The sequence below is a fragment of the Micropterus salmoides genome, unplaced genomic scaffold (genome assembly GCF_014851395.1).
Source record: "Micropterus salmoides isolate LMB-PRFRI ecotype aquatic unplaced genomic scaffold, ASM1485139v1 Ms_hic_scaffold_20, whole genome shotgun sequence".
In the NCBI taxonomy this organism is placed as follows: domain Eukaryota; kingdom Metazoa; phylum Chordata; class Actinopteri; order Centrarchiformes; family Centrarchidae; genus Micropterus; species Micropterus salmoides.
In genome coordinates, this window is record NW_024041151.1 from 19,669,867 (window position 1) to 19,690,351 (window position 20,485).

General features: G+C 39.5%; 1 protein-coding gene across 1 annotated transcript in view; it reads right to left on the reverse strand.

The window, feature by feature from the left end:
* Positions 1–4,099: 4,099 nt before the first annotated feature.
* si:dkey-112m2.1 (transmembrane protein 132C) overlaps positions 4,100–20,485 on the reverse strand; it is a 163,291-nt gene continuing 146,905 nt past the window's right edge. Inside the window, exons 8-10 of the mRNA XM_038734596.1 lie at positions 19,621–19,930; positions 7,075–7,266; positions 4,100–6,514 (exon numbers count right to left, since the gene is read on the reverse strand). Coding sequence (XP_038590524.1) covers positions 5,435–6,514; positions 7,075–7,266; positions 19,621–19,930 — 1,582 coding nt within the window. The 3' untranslated portion in view covers positions 4,100–5,434. The remainder of the gene's footprint in view (positions 6,515–7,074; positions 7,267–19,620; positions 19,931–20,485) is intronic.

A 20,485-nucleotide genomic window follows, 5' to 3' on the forward strand; every position in this document is an offset into this window, starting at 1 on the left:
TACTATTTATTAGCACTTCTGTGTACTTGTGACTCATAAATGTTCGTACACAAAGTGCTGTCCAACAGCTGTCTGTGGACGTGTTGCTACAGTGTTTAGTGTGAGTAAATACCGCAGAATGCGTTTTTATAATCAACCGGCATATCAATAGCTAACCTGGCTAGTTGTAAACAAACAGCTGGCAGAGCGAGGTTTTCCGACTTGTTAACTGGAACGCCGTCAACTCGGTAGTGACGTCATTCCCAGCTCCGACCTCCGACTTCTGAGGTAAATGCAACGCAGCATTTCTTTGAAGGGAGGAAAGACAACCATCTGTGCAACAGTAGGTTGGGTAACAACAAGACACAGGGAAATTACAGTTGGCCCAGAAGCCCCTAGCTGACAGAAGCTGACAAAACCACCAAAGGCAATTTAACATATGAAACAATGTGTATGTAATGCATTGAAATAAAAAAGAACAGAACACCAGAAACAAATAAACATTAAAATGCAAATTAAAGGTCATGTCAATTTCATTCATATAGCCCTGATATTACAAATCACAATTTACCTCAAGGGGCTTTACAATCTGTACAGCACACACCCTCGATCCTCATGAGAAAAAAGCCCTCAAAAAAACTTAACAGGAAAAGAAACTGAAGAAACCTCAGGAAGAGCAGCAGAGCAGTGATCCTTCAACAGGTGTTGCCCACTATGTAGGATCTGAGAAAAAAAAAGAAAAAAAAGAAGACACATTTGAATAGGAAACACAAATGTCAAACATGGAGACAAATTCAGTATAAGAGAACAAGGTGGTTCAAGATGAGTATTTAAGGTTCAGTTAAAGGCAGAGCAGAACATAAACATTTTAACCTCAATTTAAAGTTGGTCAAGGTTTGTGCAAGTATGATATCCTGTGGAAGTTTGTTCCAGCTTTGTGGGACACAGTCAATAAAATGCTGCTTTTCCATGTTTACTTTGCTCTCTGGAAACAGTTAGTAGCCCTCTACTACTGGGGGGCCAAAAAGGTTCATTAGGTAAAAGACAGTTAAAGAGGTATTTTGGTCCTAAACCTTTGAGAGATTTATAGACAAGCAGCAGTACTCTCTAACACACTGGAAGCCAGTGAAGAGACCTGAGAACGTTATAACTCTAGCAGCACCAGTTTGAATGAGCTGGAGTGTTTTGCGGAGACCTGAGAAAAGACTATTACAGTAATCTAACCTGCTAGAAATTAAAGCATGAATTAATTTCTCTAAATCCTGCCTGGGAATGAATTTCTAAACAAATATTGTTCAGAACCTTAATGATAGCTGTCTGCCTCAGTAGTGTTGTGTGGCCAAAATCCAAACTAAAAGTTATCAAAGTAACGATTTAAAACATTACTTAATTGTTGGTAGACAGCTTTTTACAGATATATCACTTATCAAAGGTAAAGTTTGATATTAGTCTATAGTCTGTAGTCACAGATTAGGAGAGGCTTTGTGACTGCAGCTTTCAGGAAAATCTGATGACAGAGAGCTATTGACTGTTGCCAGTAAATCTTTCGCCAGACAGCTGAAAATATTTTTAATGATGCTTTGGGTAGAGCATCATGACAACAGTTGGACAACTTAAGATGCTGCACAATTTCTTCCAAAGTTCTGTAGTCAATAGATGTAGATGAGAACTTTTTTTTTGTTGCATGAAATTGATCTTTTAATGGCTTATGTAATAACTTTAATTTTATTACTGAGTGAAACTCAAATGCAATTGGTGTGTGTGTGTGTGTGTGTGTGTGTGTGTGTGTGTGGGGGGGGGGGTACTAAAAAGACTATCCAAGGAAGTTTAAATCAAGGGTAAGTGGAAGATACTTGAAGACGTTTCGCCACTCACCCAAGAAGATTTTTCATAACCTGGATGAATTAGAATCTTCACAGACAGCTTTGTTGCTGATGATGTTCAAAAAAAAAGATTGGCTGGTCCTCAGTTCTAAATTGTAAATGTTGAGTTTCTCTTTAAATGTGTTAAGGTGAGGTTAAAGTTGTATTCCCTTTTCTGGATCATTATGGATTCTGTTTTTCACCATGTTAGTTTTTGTTTACCTGAGGATGATTTAACCCTGGTAGATGCAATGCCGTCAATGACATTCTCAATTTTGTAATTAAATTGTCCAGTTTTAAAGATCATTCACAGAGGGCATGGTGAGGCTCACTGATGTACCGCTTTTTTAACAGTTGTTGATCTTGTGTGGACTTGAGGACTAATAGACAAATTAAATAAAATGCATAAGCTCTATAGCAAGGTCAGTTGTAACAACAGACTTAACTGTTCATTTAAATTGTGCTGAGTTGAGTTCTGCTGAGCTAATTTAGGAGGAGAGTTTCAAGGAATTCAAGTATCGAGTTCTTCCACAATGCAAATATCCTTCAGTAGTTATTAATGGCGGAATGTGCACTTCTTAATGCGGATGAGTTTCTTCTTAATGAAAGTTGATGATCGCGACCCTGAGTTTCAGTCATAAATTACCCTCCCAATAGGGCTGGACGATATGGCCAAAAATGTTATCATGATTAAAAATTTTGAATATTGATAATTATCACGATAAATATCAATTTCTGCAGTGGATCACTTCACAAATCTGAGGCAGAACATTCAAAACAATTATGATAAAATCTTTGTCAACAAATATGCATGATTAAAATTAAGTAGTCCTAATTTGTGTATGATTCAAGTGAATAAAATCAAACAGTTTAATATTTATTGTTATATTGTTATTGAAAAAAAATTGTTAAGTATTGTTATTGTTGTATTGTCCAGCCCTACCTCCCAATGAAGATTCAAACAAAAAAAATATCCTCCAGATGATTTACCTGCAGTTAAAAAAAAAGCTAGATGAAAACAAAGCAGAGCAAAAAAAAAAAAAGCATCTGCATTGTAGCAAAGCAGGAAGTAGTAGTAGCAAGACCTTGTAGAGATGCACGTTAGAGATGCATGTTCATTTGGATATTGCACAGGCTTTTATTTTGCTCATCTACTGAGATTTATTGACTTCATCCAAAAAGCATCACTATCACAGTGCTCTGTCTTTTAAATAAAATGTTTACAATGCGTAGACTTGGGACCTGGGAATGTCGTCAATGCACAGGTCCTTGGGTTTGTTTTAATTAGGGTGCAAATTATATCTGAGTAGATGCATAGGTACAGTAAGTGGGCAAGACAAATTGCATAGGAAATGCCACATTAACATGTAACAAGACTGAATAAAGTATTCTCTAATTAGGTTGCCCTTTTAGAAAGTAGAGCATGTCTGCGATCCTCTTAAAAATGCTGATTGTCTAAGAGAGTTAAAAGCTTTTTAGGGCTGTGGTGCACTTGGCCTAGAACCTTTTTAACAGCTTATTATGATACACAAATGATACTCACTGGTACTGATACTGGTATAATTACATGGTTGTTAATGCGGATGATAGAGTGTTGCTAAACTTTGCCTCTACTGGATACAGCATTACTTTTTCTAGTAATGAATTTGACTTCTTATATTTAAGTAGTTGTCTGTTTCCAACCCACTGCCTCTTTTTTTCCACTGTATTATCATTTAGTATCTGGGATGGCAACTTTAAGGTTTTTTTGTGCATTAATAGCACCTATGTTGGCACAGTGACCTGGCCCCTATAAGAAGCCTTTCTTTATTCAGTACACACTTGTGAATTTTTATCATTATAAGACATTTGCTTTTGCCTTTTTTTAAACTTTTTTTAAAATCTAATTCTAATGTCAGGGTGGATACAACAACTTAGTAAATTATTACCTGTGTTCACCATTATTTTAGCAGAAAATATATCTTTTACCTGACCATTTTGTCTTTCACAGATAAATACCTAACACTCATACATTGGGTGAAGAAGATACATGGATATCTGAATGTATTGATGGTTTTGAGTGGTGGGATGATAGGTGCAAGATATCTTATCTCTCCTGCTTCAGCTGGCAGCTGCACTGACTGTCAACAACAGGCACTTCATTTTGATATTTGATGAAGCCACTGTCTGTATACTCGCATAAACCAGTTGGATGAGCAACACTAGTCGAACAGAGAGAATACAACAGTCAAACCAATGAATCACACAGCAGCACGATGGAGAAGAGTCACCTTCAATTTTAATTAGTCCAGCAGCCAATTTTAAAACAGAGATAGAAAACAATGGACTTGACCAATACTGACATATGACAAAAAGAAGAATAGGTCAGACTTGGGGCTTTCATTTCACAGTTTGTGATCATTTATTCATTCACTGCCGAGAGTCTTTTTATGGGATCCAAAATCTCATATACAATAGTTTAAGAAATGATGTGTGTTTATGATCTCCACCTAATTCAGGCATACAAATTGTCAACTGGACTGATTTTTATGGAACATTATAAATGAAGGGATTGATCCATCCGTTATTTATGTGATTGTCTATTGATTCTCTTCATGGTGATCAGTGTTTTGTTGAATCTGTTGAATGTAACTAATTTATTTTCTAATTGTAATTTCAGGCCATATCAAGATTTAAAGTAGTGTAAAAAGTCAACTTTATGTGTAGTATGCAACTGATTCTCAGATCAAACATTAACATAAGAAGGGAAAATGTATGGGCTAGCAAAACTTTTAAACTAATATCAACATACTGAAATCAACCCAAAACTCAGCTCCATGATGAATGAATACAATAATATTAAACTGACATGTCTCCAGAGATATTGGTATTAAGTTATCTACACACTCTCATTTCAGGTACCAGATCAGACACACATGCCTCCTCTTTAATAACATCATGCATGGATCTGGTTTCTGGAGACAAAACAAAACAAAAACTAAACTACAAACAAACCCAAACCCAAACCAAACAGCACTTTACAAAATGTTACTATACATATAATACCTTCTAATCAAACTCTGGATTTATATACAATACAAAATTGCTTTTCACTCCTCTCCCATAGAATCTATAATTGCTGACGTGGCACAGAGCAAACAGCAACTCTTAAAAAAAGCAACAAAGCACCAGAAAGTACAACAAATACAACATTAAAACATGATGATTTATAAAAAGAAACATAAAACAAAGTACATGGCGCATAGAAAAGGAAACTGAATCTCAATTAAAGACAAACAACACACATTTAAGTTAAGCAACAATATCAAGTTCACATTTTCCCCTTCATAACTATGCTGTGGTGTCGTGGCAAATCGTGTCTCGTTGTAATCCGTTGCTTTATTCTTTCTGAGTACTTTCGTGGAAACAACAGAGGCTGAACGCACTATCCTGTTGTTATGGTGAGGTACAGTTTAACAGCAGCCCCAAACTGTTTCTGCACCCTTTATTCATTTCCTTTTTCCTTTCCTCCCCCCAACCCTCATTTCCTCCTTATTCTGAAGGCATTCAGGTGAGTTTCTCTTTAGTTCATTGAAGATACACCCCAGTACACCCTATGCAATGTTCTTAATTGCATTCTCATTAAGCTTTTCCATGTAGTTCCTAAGATCCTTTGAGTCCCCAAGCTCGATGTCCGGACATACCCATTTTATCTCACTGGTTTGCACTAGTGCTAATGGGCTGAGCACAGGACATCCATTACTGGACTTGATGTTGGAAAAAGTAGTGAACTTCACCCTCTTTCTTTTGGTGGTGGGTGAGTTGAGCGATTCATTCCTGTGATCCCTCCCGCTCGAACTACAGCCTCCAACACCATTATTACCACGCTGGACACCTCCATTTAATAGTTGACTACCTTCCTCTAGGATTCCACCCAGTTCGTCTTGCTGTTGCTGCAGACATAGCCCCTCCTCTTGACCCAGCCAAACCCAGTCGTGGGCATGGGGCATTGCTTCTGGGGCTTCCAGGGACAGCTGCTTGCTACGGTACTTATATGCATAAGAGATGCAGTTAATAAGAAAAACCAGGATGGCTAGGCAGAAGACTCCCAGTAGAGCATACATACCAATCTCCAGGTCTGTCAGGCCTCGACGGGATGGTAACAAGTCCTCATCAGTGCTGCGGCTACGAGGCAGCTCTGCTTTGTCTGGATATTCAGAGAATTCACTTGGGACCCTTGCCCCGCTGTCCGCTGACAGACGGCCTCCATTAGGTCTCACTGGGACATGGCCTCTGATGGTAGTGGCTCCACGGTTGATTAACCCAGTTTCCATGTCAGAGATAGATCCACCATAATATGGAGGATCAGGGCGTGTTCGCCGGTCTCCTGGTTGTCTGTATTGCTCCTCTTGCTGACCAAACCTTACTTGTATGTTTGCCATTCCAGTGGCTAAGATAGTATGTCGTTTTCCCTTCTGGCACACTTCTGATGGGCTCATTTCAACACGTACAAGCAAACCCTGACCTTCACCCTTGGCAACAACGATGGGCCACTTCCATGCCACACTGCGCTGCACCACCACCACCTGTTCATCCAAAGAGGTGGCTGCCAGGTTAAAATGGGCAGCATTGTAGTTATCTAGAGGAGTCATGGATCCATCGCTGAACTGTAGCCAAGCACTAATGAGGGACTCCTAAGAAAATACACACAAAGTGGTATCAGTACAACAGCAGTAACCCAAATACCCCCAAAAATAACCAGAAAATAACTCCTAAAACGGCAATATGAACATTTGCAGCTAATGCATAAGAATGACTGGAAAATAACAGAAGAGCACGGTGGAAGCAAATGTGAGTCTTAATTAAAGTAGAAAGGCTCATAGAAACACTAGAGTGAATTTGAAACTATTCTCCTGAAAGCCAAATATTCTTTTCTCTCCAAGGGAAGAGTCGGTAGCTGTTTTCCATTTGAAAATATAATTACAAGAATAACAGAGCTGTTCAGTGATTCGATATGCAAATCAAAGAGATGGCTTAACTATATCAAGAGTGAATTAATTATATAAAAGAAAAATTACAATGCACATTATACAGTAGACTCTATAATAAGTCTTATTTAGCCTTGTAGACCAAATATAATGCACAGTACAGTGATAATACACTAAAGATTAGACTTTCCCTCCTCTTGTGGTAGGTTAAAGAATTATTAATAATGTGACATGCTGCAACATATTTGGATGTCTTGGATTCATACCTGTTTGAGTGATTCAATGACTTCCTGTGTAGTTGCAGTGGCGACGATGGCCCTGTTGCTTCCTGGGCTGAGCTGTAGAGACAGAGAAAGTCCAGACACCAACTGCACCCCCAGCTCTGTCACACTCACTTTATCATCCAGCACTCTGATGCTCCTCTCAGCCAGCACCGATGATGTCAGAGGGGACAGCACCTGCAACACATGCAAACATTTGCAAACCATGATAGGTCTGAGATGACATTGTTACTGTGAATTAAGAGCCAGTTTGCTAGTGGCCACTGTTTTTGAAAATGATGTCCCTGTAGATGATAAGCTGTCCTATCCCAGGAGACCTCTGAATGGAAGTTTGTCAAGAAATGCCTTTTGTAATTCCTTCTTTGAATTTAGCCATACTCCCTGGGTCCCAGTGGTGCGCAAAACAAAAATAGTTATCCAGGCACACATTTGCTTATTGCTTTAATGAAATGTGACCTTAAAGTGCACTATGAAACTGAGTCTTAAAGAAAACTCAAAAATACATATTCTCAGAGTACATTGATTTATTTCAAATATCAACCTCTTCCTTTACTCAAAGTCCTCCAAATTAACAACAAAATAGTTGTTTGTAACCAACCTCCATAATGAAACATAGAAGACTTTTCTCATCTGACAGCATAATTTGTGTCTTCCAAAACCATAACAGTCACGACTGGAAAAATAAACCGGTTTTAGTATTTGACAATGCTGTGGGTAAGGTTTGGTCATTTCTGGGCAATAGAACAGGTACCTCATTAATGTTGGTTTGGTTTAAAATGATTACATTGTTTGGGGATCTTCAATGTCATGGTTCCAATAATACCTACTTGGTATTAGGTTAGGCAACAATCAAGGTTAAAAGAAACCAAGTTTTATTATTGGTAGGTTTTATTATTGGTAGGACACCAAGAACAATCTCCTCTCCCATGGCAAAGCAGACGGTTTGTTGACTCATCCATCCACCCCAACCTCCTCTGTGGACCGTTTTCTTGGGAAGACAGTCTCCCAGCACTTGTTTATGCAAAAGGAATGAGAAATTGCACTTCTTCTATATTATAAACTCGGGAGACTAATGGAGACCGCAAACACAAGAACTCTGCATAGTTAAAGAAACATGTTTGAACAAACACATACTAACATAAAACACTTCTAAACTCACATGCAAACAAATAATCTCCATCCTTCTAATACATTCTCCACCTCAGTTGCCAGAGGTGTAAGCATGTAAATAGTTGTGATATTGTTATGAGATGAGAATTCCTCCCATCTGCTCCAATTAGGGCTTGCGTCTCTCCTCCAGCCGCCCCCTCATGGCCGCATTTACCATCCATAATGTGTGTCAGCAATGATCATTGCCTCATTTGTACACACCCTTTCCCCTGTTTTCTTCCCTTTGGTTTGCCCCTTTTCATTTTCCCTTTTGCTTCCTACACAGTGAAACTCATATCCTTGAATGTTAAACCGCTAGAATTAGTTTAGTTTCAATGAAGGGAAATATGGTTTAACCTTATCTCTGAGATGAGGGCAAAGGTTTAAAAGGCAGACTGGTGGTAATTGTGAATCAGAGATTTTCACAATAACAATGAATCATGCACACACAGATAGGGAAAGCAAAATAAGCAATAACACTGATACTGGCTTGGTAGAAATGCTTCATGGGCAAAATCACTGCTTTAAGTTGAATTATGCAAGAGTCTGGCTACATATGTAAAGTTGGCAGCTGCACCCCTGGTAGCCAGAGGGTATTCTAAAACCAGCATCATTTTCATACTTCATTTACCTCCACCTTTGGACATTTAGTTGCATTGCATTATAGATGAGTGACATCTGTATATTAAAATCAAAAGTCATGCTGAATTCAAAACATGCTACACACTTTGCTAACTAGGAACTAAAGCTACTGAAATATAAGCAAGTGGGTAAGTGCAAGGGTGAAAATGAACTTTTTGGCTCACCTGCCAATGGGACCAAGCATTTTTTTTTTTTTGCACTGCTTTGTTACCCCTAGAGGTTGTTTGGTGAACTGTCTCTTTAAAGGTTCAGTGTGTAAGTTTTAGTGGCATCTAGTGGTGAGAGTTGCGAATTGCTCCCCCGTCCCCTATCCAAGCAAGTTGTATCGCTACGGTGCCTGAGACAGGAAAAAAGATGTCCTCTGTTAGATAGCAGAGTTGCCAGTCAAGAAATCAGGTTTCTTTACATTGATATATTAAGAAATTATATTTACTTGATTATTCAATAAAAGCATATTTTATTGTGAATATTATTGTTACTTTTAAACAACAGCTAAACCAAGAAATGAGGTGTACATGATGTGTCATAGTCCTGTAATACATTATTTTACTGCACTGTAATCATACTTTTTGTTACATCTTGGGAGGGTTGGTTCATCTGGACTAACATACCAAAGTAAATAAAGAATATCTCAAAAACTATCACATCTAGTGCATCAAGTAAGACCACTGACCGATAACAGGAAATGTAAGCCTCACTGTTTCTGCACCACAGTCCATTATAAACCACGTAATGCATGAAGTTTACAAAGGCATTGTCAGGGGAGGATCAAGGCTCCTCTCGCTTTGCTTAATTAATTAGATAAGCAATCTGAAAATCTTACCATAATGTCTTAATTTATTAAAATACAACAGAAACACAAAGTAGTATTAATTGCCATAATTTGAGTTTGGCAAAACGGCGCGACGTCTTTAATGGGCATTTAGCATGTGAAAGTACAAATTACACATTTGTGTGCACAGTGGCAAAGCTCTATCCAAAAAAAAAAAAAACTTTTAAAATGCAAATTCGGGAAGTATTCATTATTGGTCACTTGATAGGCACTCGGTCATGTTATGTGTCACTATTGGCAGTAATATAAATACATGTTTTACACCAAGGCAGTATTCAACAGAAGTTTAGCTGCTGATCTGAGCTTCCATGCTGTTACTGTTTTATTGCCAGTAATATTCATCAGCGCTTTGTCTCAGGAAGGTAAGGGCACATTTCTGTCCACATTGCAAAGCCATAACAGAGCACTGTAGAATAACTACATTAAATTACAATCCAACTGCATATTTTTTGCTACCAGCGCAGTAAAAATTTAGCTGGCTGATCTGAGCTTTCATGCTGGAAGCTACGTTTTATTGATCATCTGATTGTCTCACGAACGTAACCGACAAAGCCACAACAGAGCGGTGGAGAGAGAGATTCAATCCATGAAATTAAGCCAATTATATATTTTACACCACAAGCCAAAGCAGAGCAATGGAGAATAACTAAATGAAATTAATCCAACTACATGTTTTTTCTACCAGAGCAGTAAAAGTTTAGCTGGCTGATGATTCCATGCTGTAAGCTAACGTTGCCTTACTGATCAGCTGATTGTCTCGCTAACGTAACTGGAAAAGCCAAACCCCCCCAAAAAAACAACAAGAAAATAACAAGGCCACATGAAATTAATCCAACTACTTATTTTGCAGAAGTGGACAGGAGAAACACACCAGGTCTGTCTGTGATTATGGCCAGTTTACTGTCGGCTCTCGTGCTAAAACATGTGTGCTCGTTTATTTGTCCAATTGTCACTTCTCTTCTTACTTCTAATAAACCAGAAGACAACTCAGACCGCATATTATTATTATTATTCCCTCTTCTTCTATGGATGCATTTAATGTACACTGCCGGATTATACAAGCAGAAGAAGAATCCTGTGATGACTCAACACGCTCTGTAGCGCTGTTTGTCCGTTGTCGGCTATTGTAGAAACATGACGACACAATACTGCGACCACCAGAAGGGGGTGCCTGCAGTTATGTACATATAAATGGCTCATTCTAAGGTAATAAAAACACAATGGTTCATTATGTAAGGTCTTTAGACAACACTGAAAACATAGTTATAGATATTATATTGCAATGCTGTCAATAAATCCTGAGAAATATTACACACTGAACCTTTAACTGCAGAAACGAAAAAGTGCTTCACTTCCTCTCCAGATTTTGCCTGACAGCCACATGAGTTTGTTTGTTATGCTGGCATATAGCAAGTGGGTTTGCTTTGTATTACTCTTTGTACTTGGCCAAATAACATTGGTCCTCCTGTTTATATATGGTGTTGTAATATATCATATAGCTCTTAAAAAAGGCTTTGTGTGATTTAATTTGTGTATCCTTTTTGCTCTTTGTCTACAGTTTTACACTAAAACCTGATTAAACTGCCAAAACCAACACATCAGCCAATTGCTTGAAGTTTGATTAAGAGAATGTTTAGCTGTCTGTATAGCTGAGTATACGTTTGTGGGGATAACACTTAGCGAGAACAGAACACATGTATACATTTGTTTTAGTACTTTGACTTGAGATAATACAATACAAACTTAAAGAAGACGCCAGATTGAAGTATTTTATTGCTATTAAGTGTACTTAAAACATAACAGTAAATTTTTTTATAAACTTACTAGATGCTTCTTAATCATTCAACTTAATCCTCCTCCCACCAAATCTACGCCAATCAAGCACAAGTCACCTGAAATGTACAGCGGGAACCCATTTAACTGTGACACAACAAACAAGAATGCCAGGCTACTGTTAGCTACCATTAAATAGATATTGTATGGCGATACCGTACTGAATACATTTTATACAATGTGGGTAGCCTTCCAACATTTAGCCACCAAACAAAAAATCTATCCACATTTTGGGTGTTAATTTCCACCCCTGGGTAAGTGTAAAGTTAAAGAAACCATGCATTACCTTCTCTTAGCAGAAAAAGCTAAGAAGAAGCTAACTTCCAACCATGAAAAAAATGTACTGTGTCTATCTCCTCTAAAGATACCAGGATGTGCAATCTATAAACCCCTTACCAAACTCTACACAAGATGTCTGGAGCATTTTTTGCATCCCTCAAGTAGATCAACAATCAGCTTAACTCATCTTAACCCTGACTACATACTAACACATGTCCAGACTTTCTACTCTTCTCCTCTCAGAGATGTCAAGACTCCTTTCCTTGATTATCTGGAAGTAGTCAGATCCCTTCTCCTCCCGTTTATCAGAGTCCTTTGTCCAATTTTCAGAGATGTCGTGTCTCTCCTCCACCACATTAGAGAGATTGCAGGTCCTGCCTTCAACCTACATCCACAGTCGTATGAGTCCCCCACCAGACATGTCAAGTCTCTTCCTTATACCACTTCCAGAGTTTACAGATTTACAGGTTGCTTCATTCCACCCCCAGAGAGCAATTAAAGACCCCTTCCAGCCCTCCCTCTTCTTTTTCTCAAAGCTGTCAGAGTCTTGTCTTGTATTATTTCTGTCCAGATCTCAGAGGACTTTCACTACCTGAACCCACAAAATCCCATTTGCACCTGGATCTAGTCTGGTGCAACCAACAATATCACATACAGTCCAATGTTGCCGAGATTGTGTCTCTCAAAATGTGTTTTGCATGGAAGTAGCCATCTATTGTCAGAAAGAGAACACTTTAAAGTATTCATTCTTTTCTCCTGATACACAATTGAACTTGCAGCCCAGTATTAATGATCAAATTCTATGGCCAGTCTCCTCTCTTCTGATACCTCAGTGACACTATGAAATCACTGGCTTTCTTTTAATTCTCACTTCCAAGTCCATTGTAATTCAGAACAGTTTTATCAAAAATAAAACTCCCAATGTGTTTTGTATTCAAAGCCTTAAGACATTAGGTCATATACTCTATTAGCACTATGTTTCTTTCATGATAGAGACAGGACTCCTTCTATTTTTTAATAAAGGTGATCTTCAGGTCACATAATCATTTTCACAATGTGCATATTTGGTCACTGTGTGTCTTCTAGGTTTGACTGTCTGATACCATAGTTCATAGAGGCAGTGCTGTTTGCCAACTCTCAGTAGCTAGGTCAGCACTATATTGTTGAAATCAGTCCCCGCTTGCAACTACATTAATACTTCACATTAGGAGAACATAAGATAACAGGTAGATTCACAGTAGTTTATTATCTAGAATGGCCTAAATGACTGGAAACCATTGGCTGCTACAAAGATAAGACAATGCTGTACATTCAACACTTTCCTAAATTGTCTATTGTCTATCTACAAAAACAGCTTGGTCTTTTAAGACATTCAGTATGGGCTTCCAAATACAAATAATACTAAATCAATTGAGAGCAAATAAAATACACTATTTCTTCTTTCAACATTTCTTCTTAGCAAAGAAAATGTCCCACACACTGTCTAACTTGCAAATTATATATATATTGACACAACATTTTGGTACTAGACCTTCATCAGGCAATTGGTGTTACATAGTGGGAAGCCATCTTTTGTAGGAGGTGACTTATTTGTCTACACCAATCCCCTACAGCCATTAACAAAACATTCATTCATATTTCCATGAGATGAATGTAGATTTCTGTATACTGAATGTATATCAAAACAATATCATAAAATGCACTCATAAATAGTGTAGCATGTCTACATTGTTTTAATAAATTTATGAGAATTAATACCAAATTATGAATTTTAATATTCAGAAAATGTTAATGCATAAATCTCTCGCGGGGCAACACCCGATATTCTGTCCGCCCAGGGTCTCGGGATTCCCTGAGTATGGCTAATAATTAGACAATTATTCACTAGTGATCAGTTAGTTAACAATCGCTCAATTATCTTAAATCAGTCCGTCAATCTCATATCGAAGGGGGAAATTCTCATGACAGGGACTTGGAGACAGTAGGAATACACACACAATTCCTTGATTACAGTGGAGTTTATTAACTAACTAAGGTGATATAAAAATGCGGTTAAATACATCAAAGAAATAAACAATGGCTAAACAATGAGAATGTCGGTTTCTATTGGGGGAGTATTTGACTCATACGGGCAGCTAATGAACGCAAGCTATGAGTTTTAAGAGTTACTATGGGACATCACTGGCCACAGAGTGCAGGGTTTTGGTCTTACTGCGTGTCGCTTCTCCCAGCCGGGTGCTGGTCAATGGCCTCACACTGGCAGAGATCCGTGCGTTCTCGGTTAGGACAGCTTAAAACCGTTGGCCGGCCGCTTTTTCTGCCAGGGAATTGCTCCTGAGGTCCGTCTTTTGTCGGCTTATTGAAGAAACTTGCAGTGGGGGCTAACCCTGGTTCAGGTTAGCAGTTTGGTCGTCCTTTGTTACTGCTGGCGGGCCCATGTGGGTGGGTCCGAGGAGGGATCAGTGGAAGTTAGTTCAATGGATAAGGCTTAAAAAGAACTTGGTCGTTCTTGAATTAAAACTAGTGTAACATAACGGACTGATAACTTTAACAAAACAAAAACCAAAGAAAATAAAAGGCAAGTAAAGTTGCTGTTACACGAGGGAAAGATCGATGTAGTGGCGCTTCGCGTGTGGTTTGAAAACGAACAAAGGGCTTTGTTGCACTGGGCCAAACTCTTAGGGCGTTGCCAGAGAGGGGCACGCTGGGCGCGTGCCGAAGCTCAGTTGGAGAGCCAGGAACAAAACAGAGGACAAGTGAATCTATTTGCGCGTATTGTAATCAAATATCTTCCCACAATCAAACCTTAATTATCAAACGGGTATACCGTTCTTAGTTTTAAGCACTTGATAAAAAGCAAACAATTAGTTTAGTAGTTAGACCTTAAAAGGTTAGCATTTCATAGGAATCACATCAGATGAGAGGAACTTAACTAGCTTTCTGGATATATTGGCTGTTACAAATTCTTAGAGAATATAAGCAAGATACACGAATGGCATTAGATTATTGGACATGAAAAATACAGAGTGATATTTATACATTACCGGCATTTCAGATGATGGCCTGTAATACTTATTTTGTCCACTTGGGGGAGCTGGGGTTACATGACGATAGCTCTGATTAATACCTAAAACGATCTTCTTAGGAGCTGGGGAATTTAGTTATTTTTAACCTTAAATTCAAGCTGGAAAATGAATCGAGTATAGGATGACATTTCTTTATCATCATTTCTAAAGGAATTGTCAGAAAGTGTTGGGAACAAGCATTGGTTACACATAAAATTAAGGAATGTCATTAACCTTGCTGAAAATTAAAACACTGCAAAATTAACTAATTTAAATTCTTTTCAACAACAAATAGCAACAACAACAACATGGTAACATAACTACTAAAATGGAATGGGGAGACCTAGTTGAGTGACTGAAAAATGTAATTAAACAAGTAAATGCTTTGAGTTTTGAGGAGACAGTACTCTGTTTACACAAAGGAATTTAGGGCTGTCCCTGGGTGTCCTGGAGTTCCTCACACCTGGGCGTGAAGAGGAGAATATCCTTTGATGTGAGGTAATTAAACAAAGAGCAAGGTCAGTTGCCATGGTTACGTGTGCGGGGGCAGTTTAGGGTTTCCTGCCCTCTCTAACGAAGAATTGTGATAGGCTGTTCAGGAAAACGCTAATTTCTGTTCAGTGTTCCTTTGTCATTTTAACAGTCAGGCATCGCGTTATCGCGTCATCAGCTGAGGACAGGATCTTAACACTGAGGCTTTCTTGTGTCCCATTCACTTGCCGTGGGAGTGTAACATCAAAGCTCCTTGTCCCTTTTGTTTCATAACCAAAGTGGAATGTTCAAAACAACCTTCAGTGCCATTTTGTTTGGTCACACTAAATTTATCTCATTGACATATTTTGAATGTCAGGTAAAAAGGTTTAAAAAGTTTTACAATCAGACTGCCCAGAAACAGCACTTAGGGAAAGAAACCTTTCACCTCTTCCTTGGAGTCGCTTCGGCTGTCTGTTGAGTTAATATCTCACCCCTCCTTTTCTTTCTCCCAGGGAGAGAGAAAGAATTTGGAGTAGTCCAATTTTATTTGATATAAAATGCACAAATCCACACCGTTGGTTCACAACAATAGACATACTCGCAAATCTTAATGGTGCCTTATATATCAAGAGACAAAAAAACATAATGCTAGATAAATAGAGGACAAAACCTAATGCATATGATCTATGACCCAAAAAACAATAGGTCCAACAAAACAGCAATAATGTAATTGTGAAACAACAATGAAATTTATAAAACTTCTAGAACAAGAGGAAAAAAATCACCATAAATGTTAAAATGTTCACATTATTATATATGTGCAACAAATAAGTTGTAGCAGTGCATACATTTATGAATGGACACAATCAACAGGACACAATGTTTAATGGTCCTGATAATATGTGTGCATATTCATACGTATACAGGATTGTTAAGGGTTGGACAGAGGAACCCTCAGAAGAATCTGAAGTACCGAAACATTGTGTCAATATATGTAATTTGCAAGTTAGACAGTGTGCGGGAGTTTTTCTTTGCTACGTTTGACTCTCCTGTCCCCCTCCGCCTGGAAATCCACTTGCTGGTCCCCATTCCCTGGTCTGCTCTCACACCCCTTTTCAATAAACTTTAAATTCCTGGATTTAAACCTGCCCTGAGTCTGCTCTTGAGTCCGTTCACCTAATCTGCCATAACAGAATGATCTGGCCACAAGCATGGACTCAGTGGACTCTGACCCCGCTCCCTCCAATGTCCACATGGTGCTTTCCAGCCAAGGACAACTGCTAGGACAGCATGAACCGATGCTCCGGGCGCTCCTGGACAGCTATCAAGCCATGGTGAATCAAATTTCTCAATTAACTGCTCAAGTAGTCTCATTAACCACACAAATCTCTCCACCTGTTTCAGTAGCGGCTCCCTTTCAGCCTAACCCTCCAGCACCTCCACCCCCCCTGGAATCCTATGTACCTGATCCAGAACCGTTCTCTGGCGACCTAGATAAATGCTGGGTTTTCCTTCTCCAGTGCTCAACTGTGTTCACGCAGCGACCGCGGACCTTTTCATCTGATCAGTCAAAGGTATGTTACATCATGGGATTGTTAAGGTGGAGAACCCTGGCCTGGGCGGAAGCTACACATGCCAATAATCCAGTTCCTAATCACACTTATGAGTTTGTTAATCTGTTGAAGCAAGTGTTTCACCACTCAGACTACAGAGGGAATGCTGCTAGACGCTTGTGTACAGCTGTGTCAGGGAGCTGCTGAATTTTCTGTGGAGTTCCGCACGCTGGCAGCAGATTCTGGGTGGAACAATGAGGTGTTACGTGGGGTAGTTCAGAATGCCTTGAGTGAACCGCGAAAGGACGAGCTGGCTGCACGCGATGAGACCCCTGACTTTGACTCTCTGGTTTCTCTTGCTATTGGGTTAGACAACCGCCTGCGGGAGTGACGCAGGGAGAACAGCTCCCTTCCACTCAGCCCCCCCCCCCCCTTACTGGCATTCCTCCTGCCTTCAGTCCACCTTACCTCCTGTTGAGAGTTCTGCCTCAAACTCAGGTCCCTCAGTCACTGATCTGTCCACCATCCCAGAGGTTTATCATGACTTGGCTAGGGTTTTTAGTAAGGATTTAGCCCTCACCTTACCACCACACAGACCATACGACTGTGCCATAGACCTACTCTCTGGAGCCCCCCCTCCCAACCAGTAGATTATATAACCTGTCTCGTCCTGAAAGAGAATCCATGGAGAAATGCATTCATGATTCATTAGCAGCTGGCATCATCAGTCTCTCCCTCACCTGTTGGCGCAGGATTTTTCTTTGTGGGGAAGAAAGATGGCACCCTGCGTCCTTGTATAGATTACTGTGGGCTGAACAACATCACCGTCAAAAATAAGTACCCATTACCCCTTATCAACTCTGCCTTCGTTCCCCTGCACGGTGCCACCCGGTTCTTCACCTCACTTGTCGCCAGATCGTCAGCTTACCTCTGTGGTATTTGCACTGCGGCCTACAAATCTCAAGTCGTATATTCTATTTGTTTGTTGTGAGATCACTTACCTTGTCTCTCTGTGCTCAGGATCACTGCATGCCAGGAAATCTACTTGCTGGTCCCCATTCCCTGGTCTGCTCTGCTCTCATACACCTTTTCAATAAACTTTAAATTCCTGGATTTAAACCTGCCCTGAGTCTGCTCTTGAGTCTGTTCACCTAATCTGCCATGTTTTCATTCAGAATGATTAAACCTTTCCACAGACCACCTGAGGAACATACCAAAGTCGGTACTCAGTGACACAAGTGTTTTCAACCTAAACTGATTAAACAGTAAACAATGAAACCATGTCTGCCTTCAGTAGTACAATTAACCTTTTACATTCACTGATATCATTTGCATTTCAAGGGAGAGACACTTATTATAGATACCAGTAATTATAATTCACCTTGTGAGATCTAGATCAAGCTACGCTGCAGACATATCTGAAATGATTCCTTCATTGCCAGAGACATACTTGCATATCTCACATGGGTTAAAAGCCCATGTGTTTTTTTTTTACAGACCTGCCTTAGTTTGACTTCAGTGTCAAGTGGAAAGCACTTGTGTTTGAAGTTGGGCACAACATTTATCTGAATTAAATGCCACAATCTCCCTAATGCATTATCAATACACTCCAGTCAATGTGATTGTGTTTAAAATCAAGTGAGCGAGTGCAGGAATACATTTTATGGTAAGAAAAAGTGAGAAGAATTCATTAAGTGGAAAAACATCACAATGGCTGAAACTTTCTGCAAAAGAAATCAGGCTCCATAGCCACAGACATTCAAAAGGTGCCAACATGTCTAACAATCCCGATGTTTTTCATGTATACAACCACGGTCCTTATGATGATTGATCTTTAAGATTGGAGGTAAATATACAATGTGATGTAGTGCAAAACAGCCCTGCAACAATGTCATTTGTAATGCTTATATAGTGTAACCATGCACACAAAGCTGCAGCAGTTGAGGTTTTTATAATAGTTTGTGAAATGGCCTATAGAGCCATTCACTCTTCATACAACTGTATAACATGTGCATAGATTAGTAAGAAGTTAAAATTAATGATAACAAATGGGACACATTTCAGCCACCCCCATTTCCTCAGTATCAAAAAAGGCAACCTCACATATCTTTGTCACTTTTCCTTCCATTTAAACCCTGTCCTCCAGGCCAACAGTGAAACAGCACTCTATCTCTTACACACATAATCACTCCTGCAGTGCACACAGCTCTTCCACTGATAAATAAAGAGGAGATTATGATTCCAGTCCACTGCTTCGACAGTATGTTGATTTTGTGTTGTGCTAACTTGTAAATGCCAGATTGATGTTGATTTAAAGTGCGAACGGGCACACGTGCCATCCTGACCGTGGACCTGGTTGTAGTATCAGATAAGTACAATATTGTGTGTGTGTGAGTGAGAGAGAGCAGGAGAAGGAGAGAAAGAGGGGTGCAAGCTTTTGGTATATGTGCCATGAAGGCATGTTTCTCCGTCAGCTTGTGATAAGCTTAAGTATTTGTGCCTTGCTGCAATCAATGTTGTTATTTTTGTAACTATTTTTGTAACTTTTGTAATTTTTCACTCTAAACACACAAACTACCCCCCCCCCCCAAACAGAAAACGGCTAACATGAGCATGATGTAAGATTGAATAATGAAGTGAAACAAAATGCAGTCTGCTTATCAGGTTACCAAAACACACACACACACACACACACACATACAACCTGTAGTTTGGTGGTTCCAGCACTTAGTCCTATTAGGACTTGGCCCTCCAGCAGTTGTGCAACCTTTGGGTCCTCCAGTTTGAGAGAATCCTTGACCAGTTGTGTCACTTCCACCTGCCAGTCACTACCCAGCAGGAAGTTCTGCTGTCCCAGCCCGTCCTCCTCCCCGGTTCCTCTAACTTCACCGTTATCTGCCACAAAGTGTGTGAGGACACGTAGGGTAGTGCTCTGATACTGGGCCACACAGCTGTTCTCTACCCTCTCCTCAGCCCCATTTTCTTCATCCTTGTCATCAGTGACCCTCTCATACCTACAGGAATGGGAAAAGAGGGGCAGGTGAGCAATGGGAATAAGTATAGAGGCAGACAGCAAGGGTACTTCACCTTGTTTCTGATGTAAAAAGTACTGAAAGCTCTTTATGTCAAGAGTGGTCCTCAGGAGAAAAATATACTTTGAAGGTTATCACCAGTATAATTCTACTTTTTCCTATCACAATTCAGTGTAATTCATTTTTTGTCTTATCACCATTAATGCCCATAAAGTATAAAACCCCTGATGTATTTACTGCAGACAAAGCCTCTTCTGTTTGTTATGCTGCAGGATTTCCCAACCTCCTGAAAGTCGTAAGATCCTGGATTTTTCAAAAATCCATTAAAAACAGCGTGAAGAGACAAACTGCTGCCTTGCTTGCTTTCTCATTTTCTTTAAAAGGGCAACTGATATTTTGCTGTATGTCTGCCATTTATTTGGCCCACGGCGCACACTTTGCAGATATAAATGAATGTCTGCAAATGCAGTAGGGGAATTTTGTGACACATTTGTTTTATTCTTTTCCTCCTATTTAAGTCTGTTTTGTCATTTATTC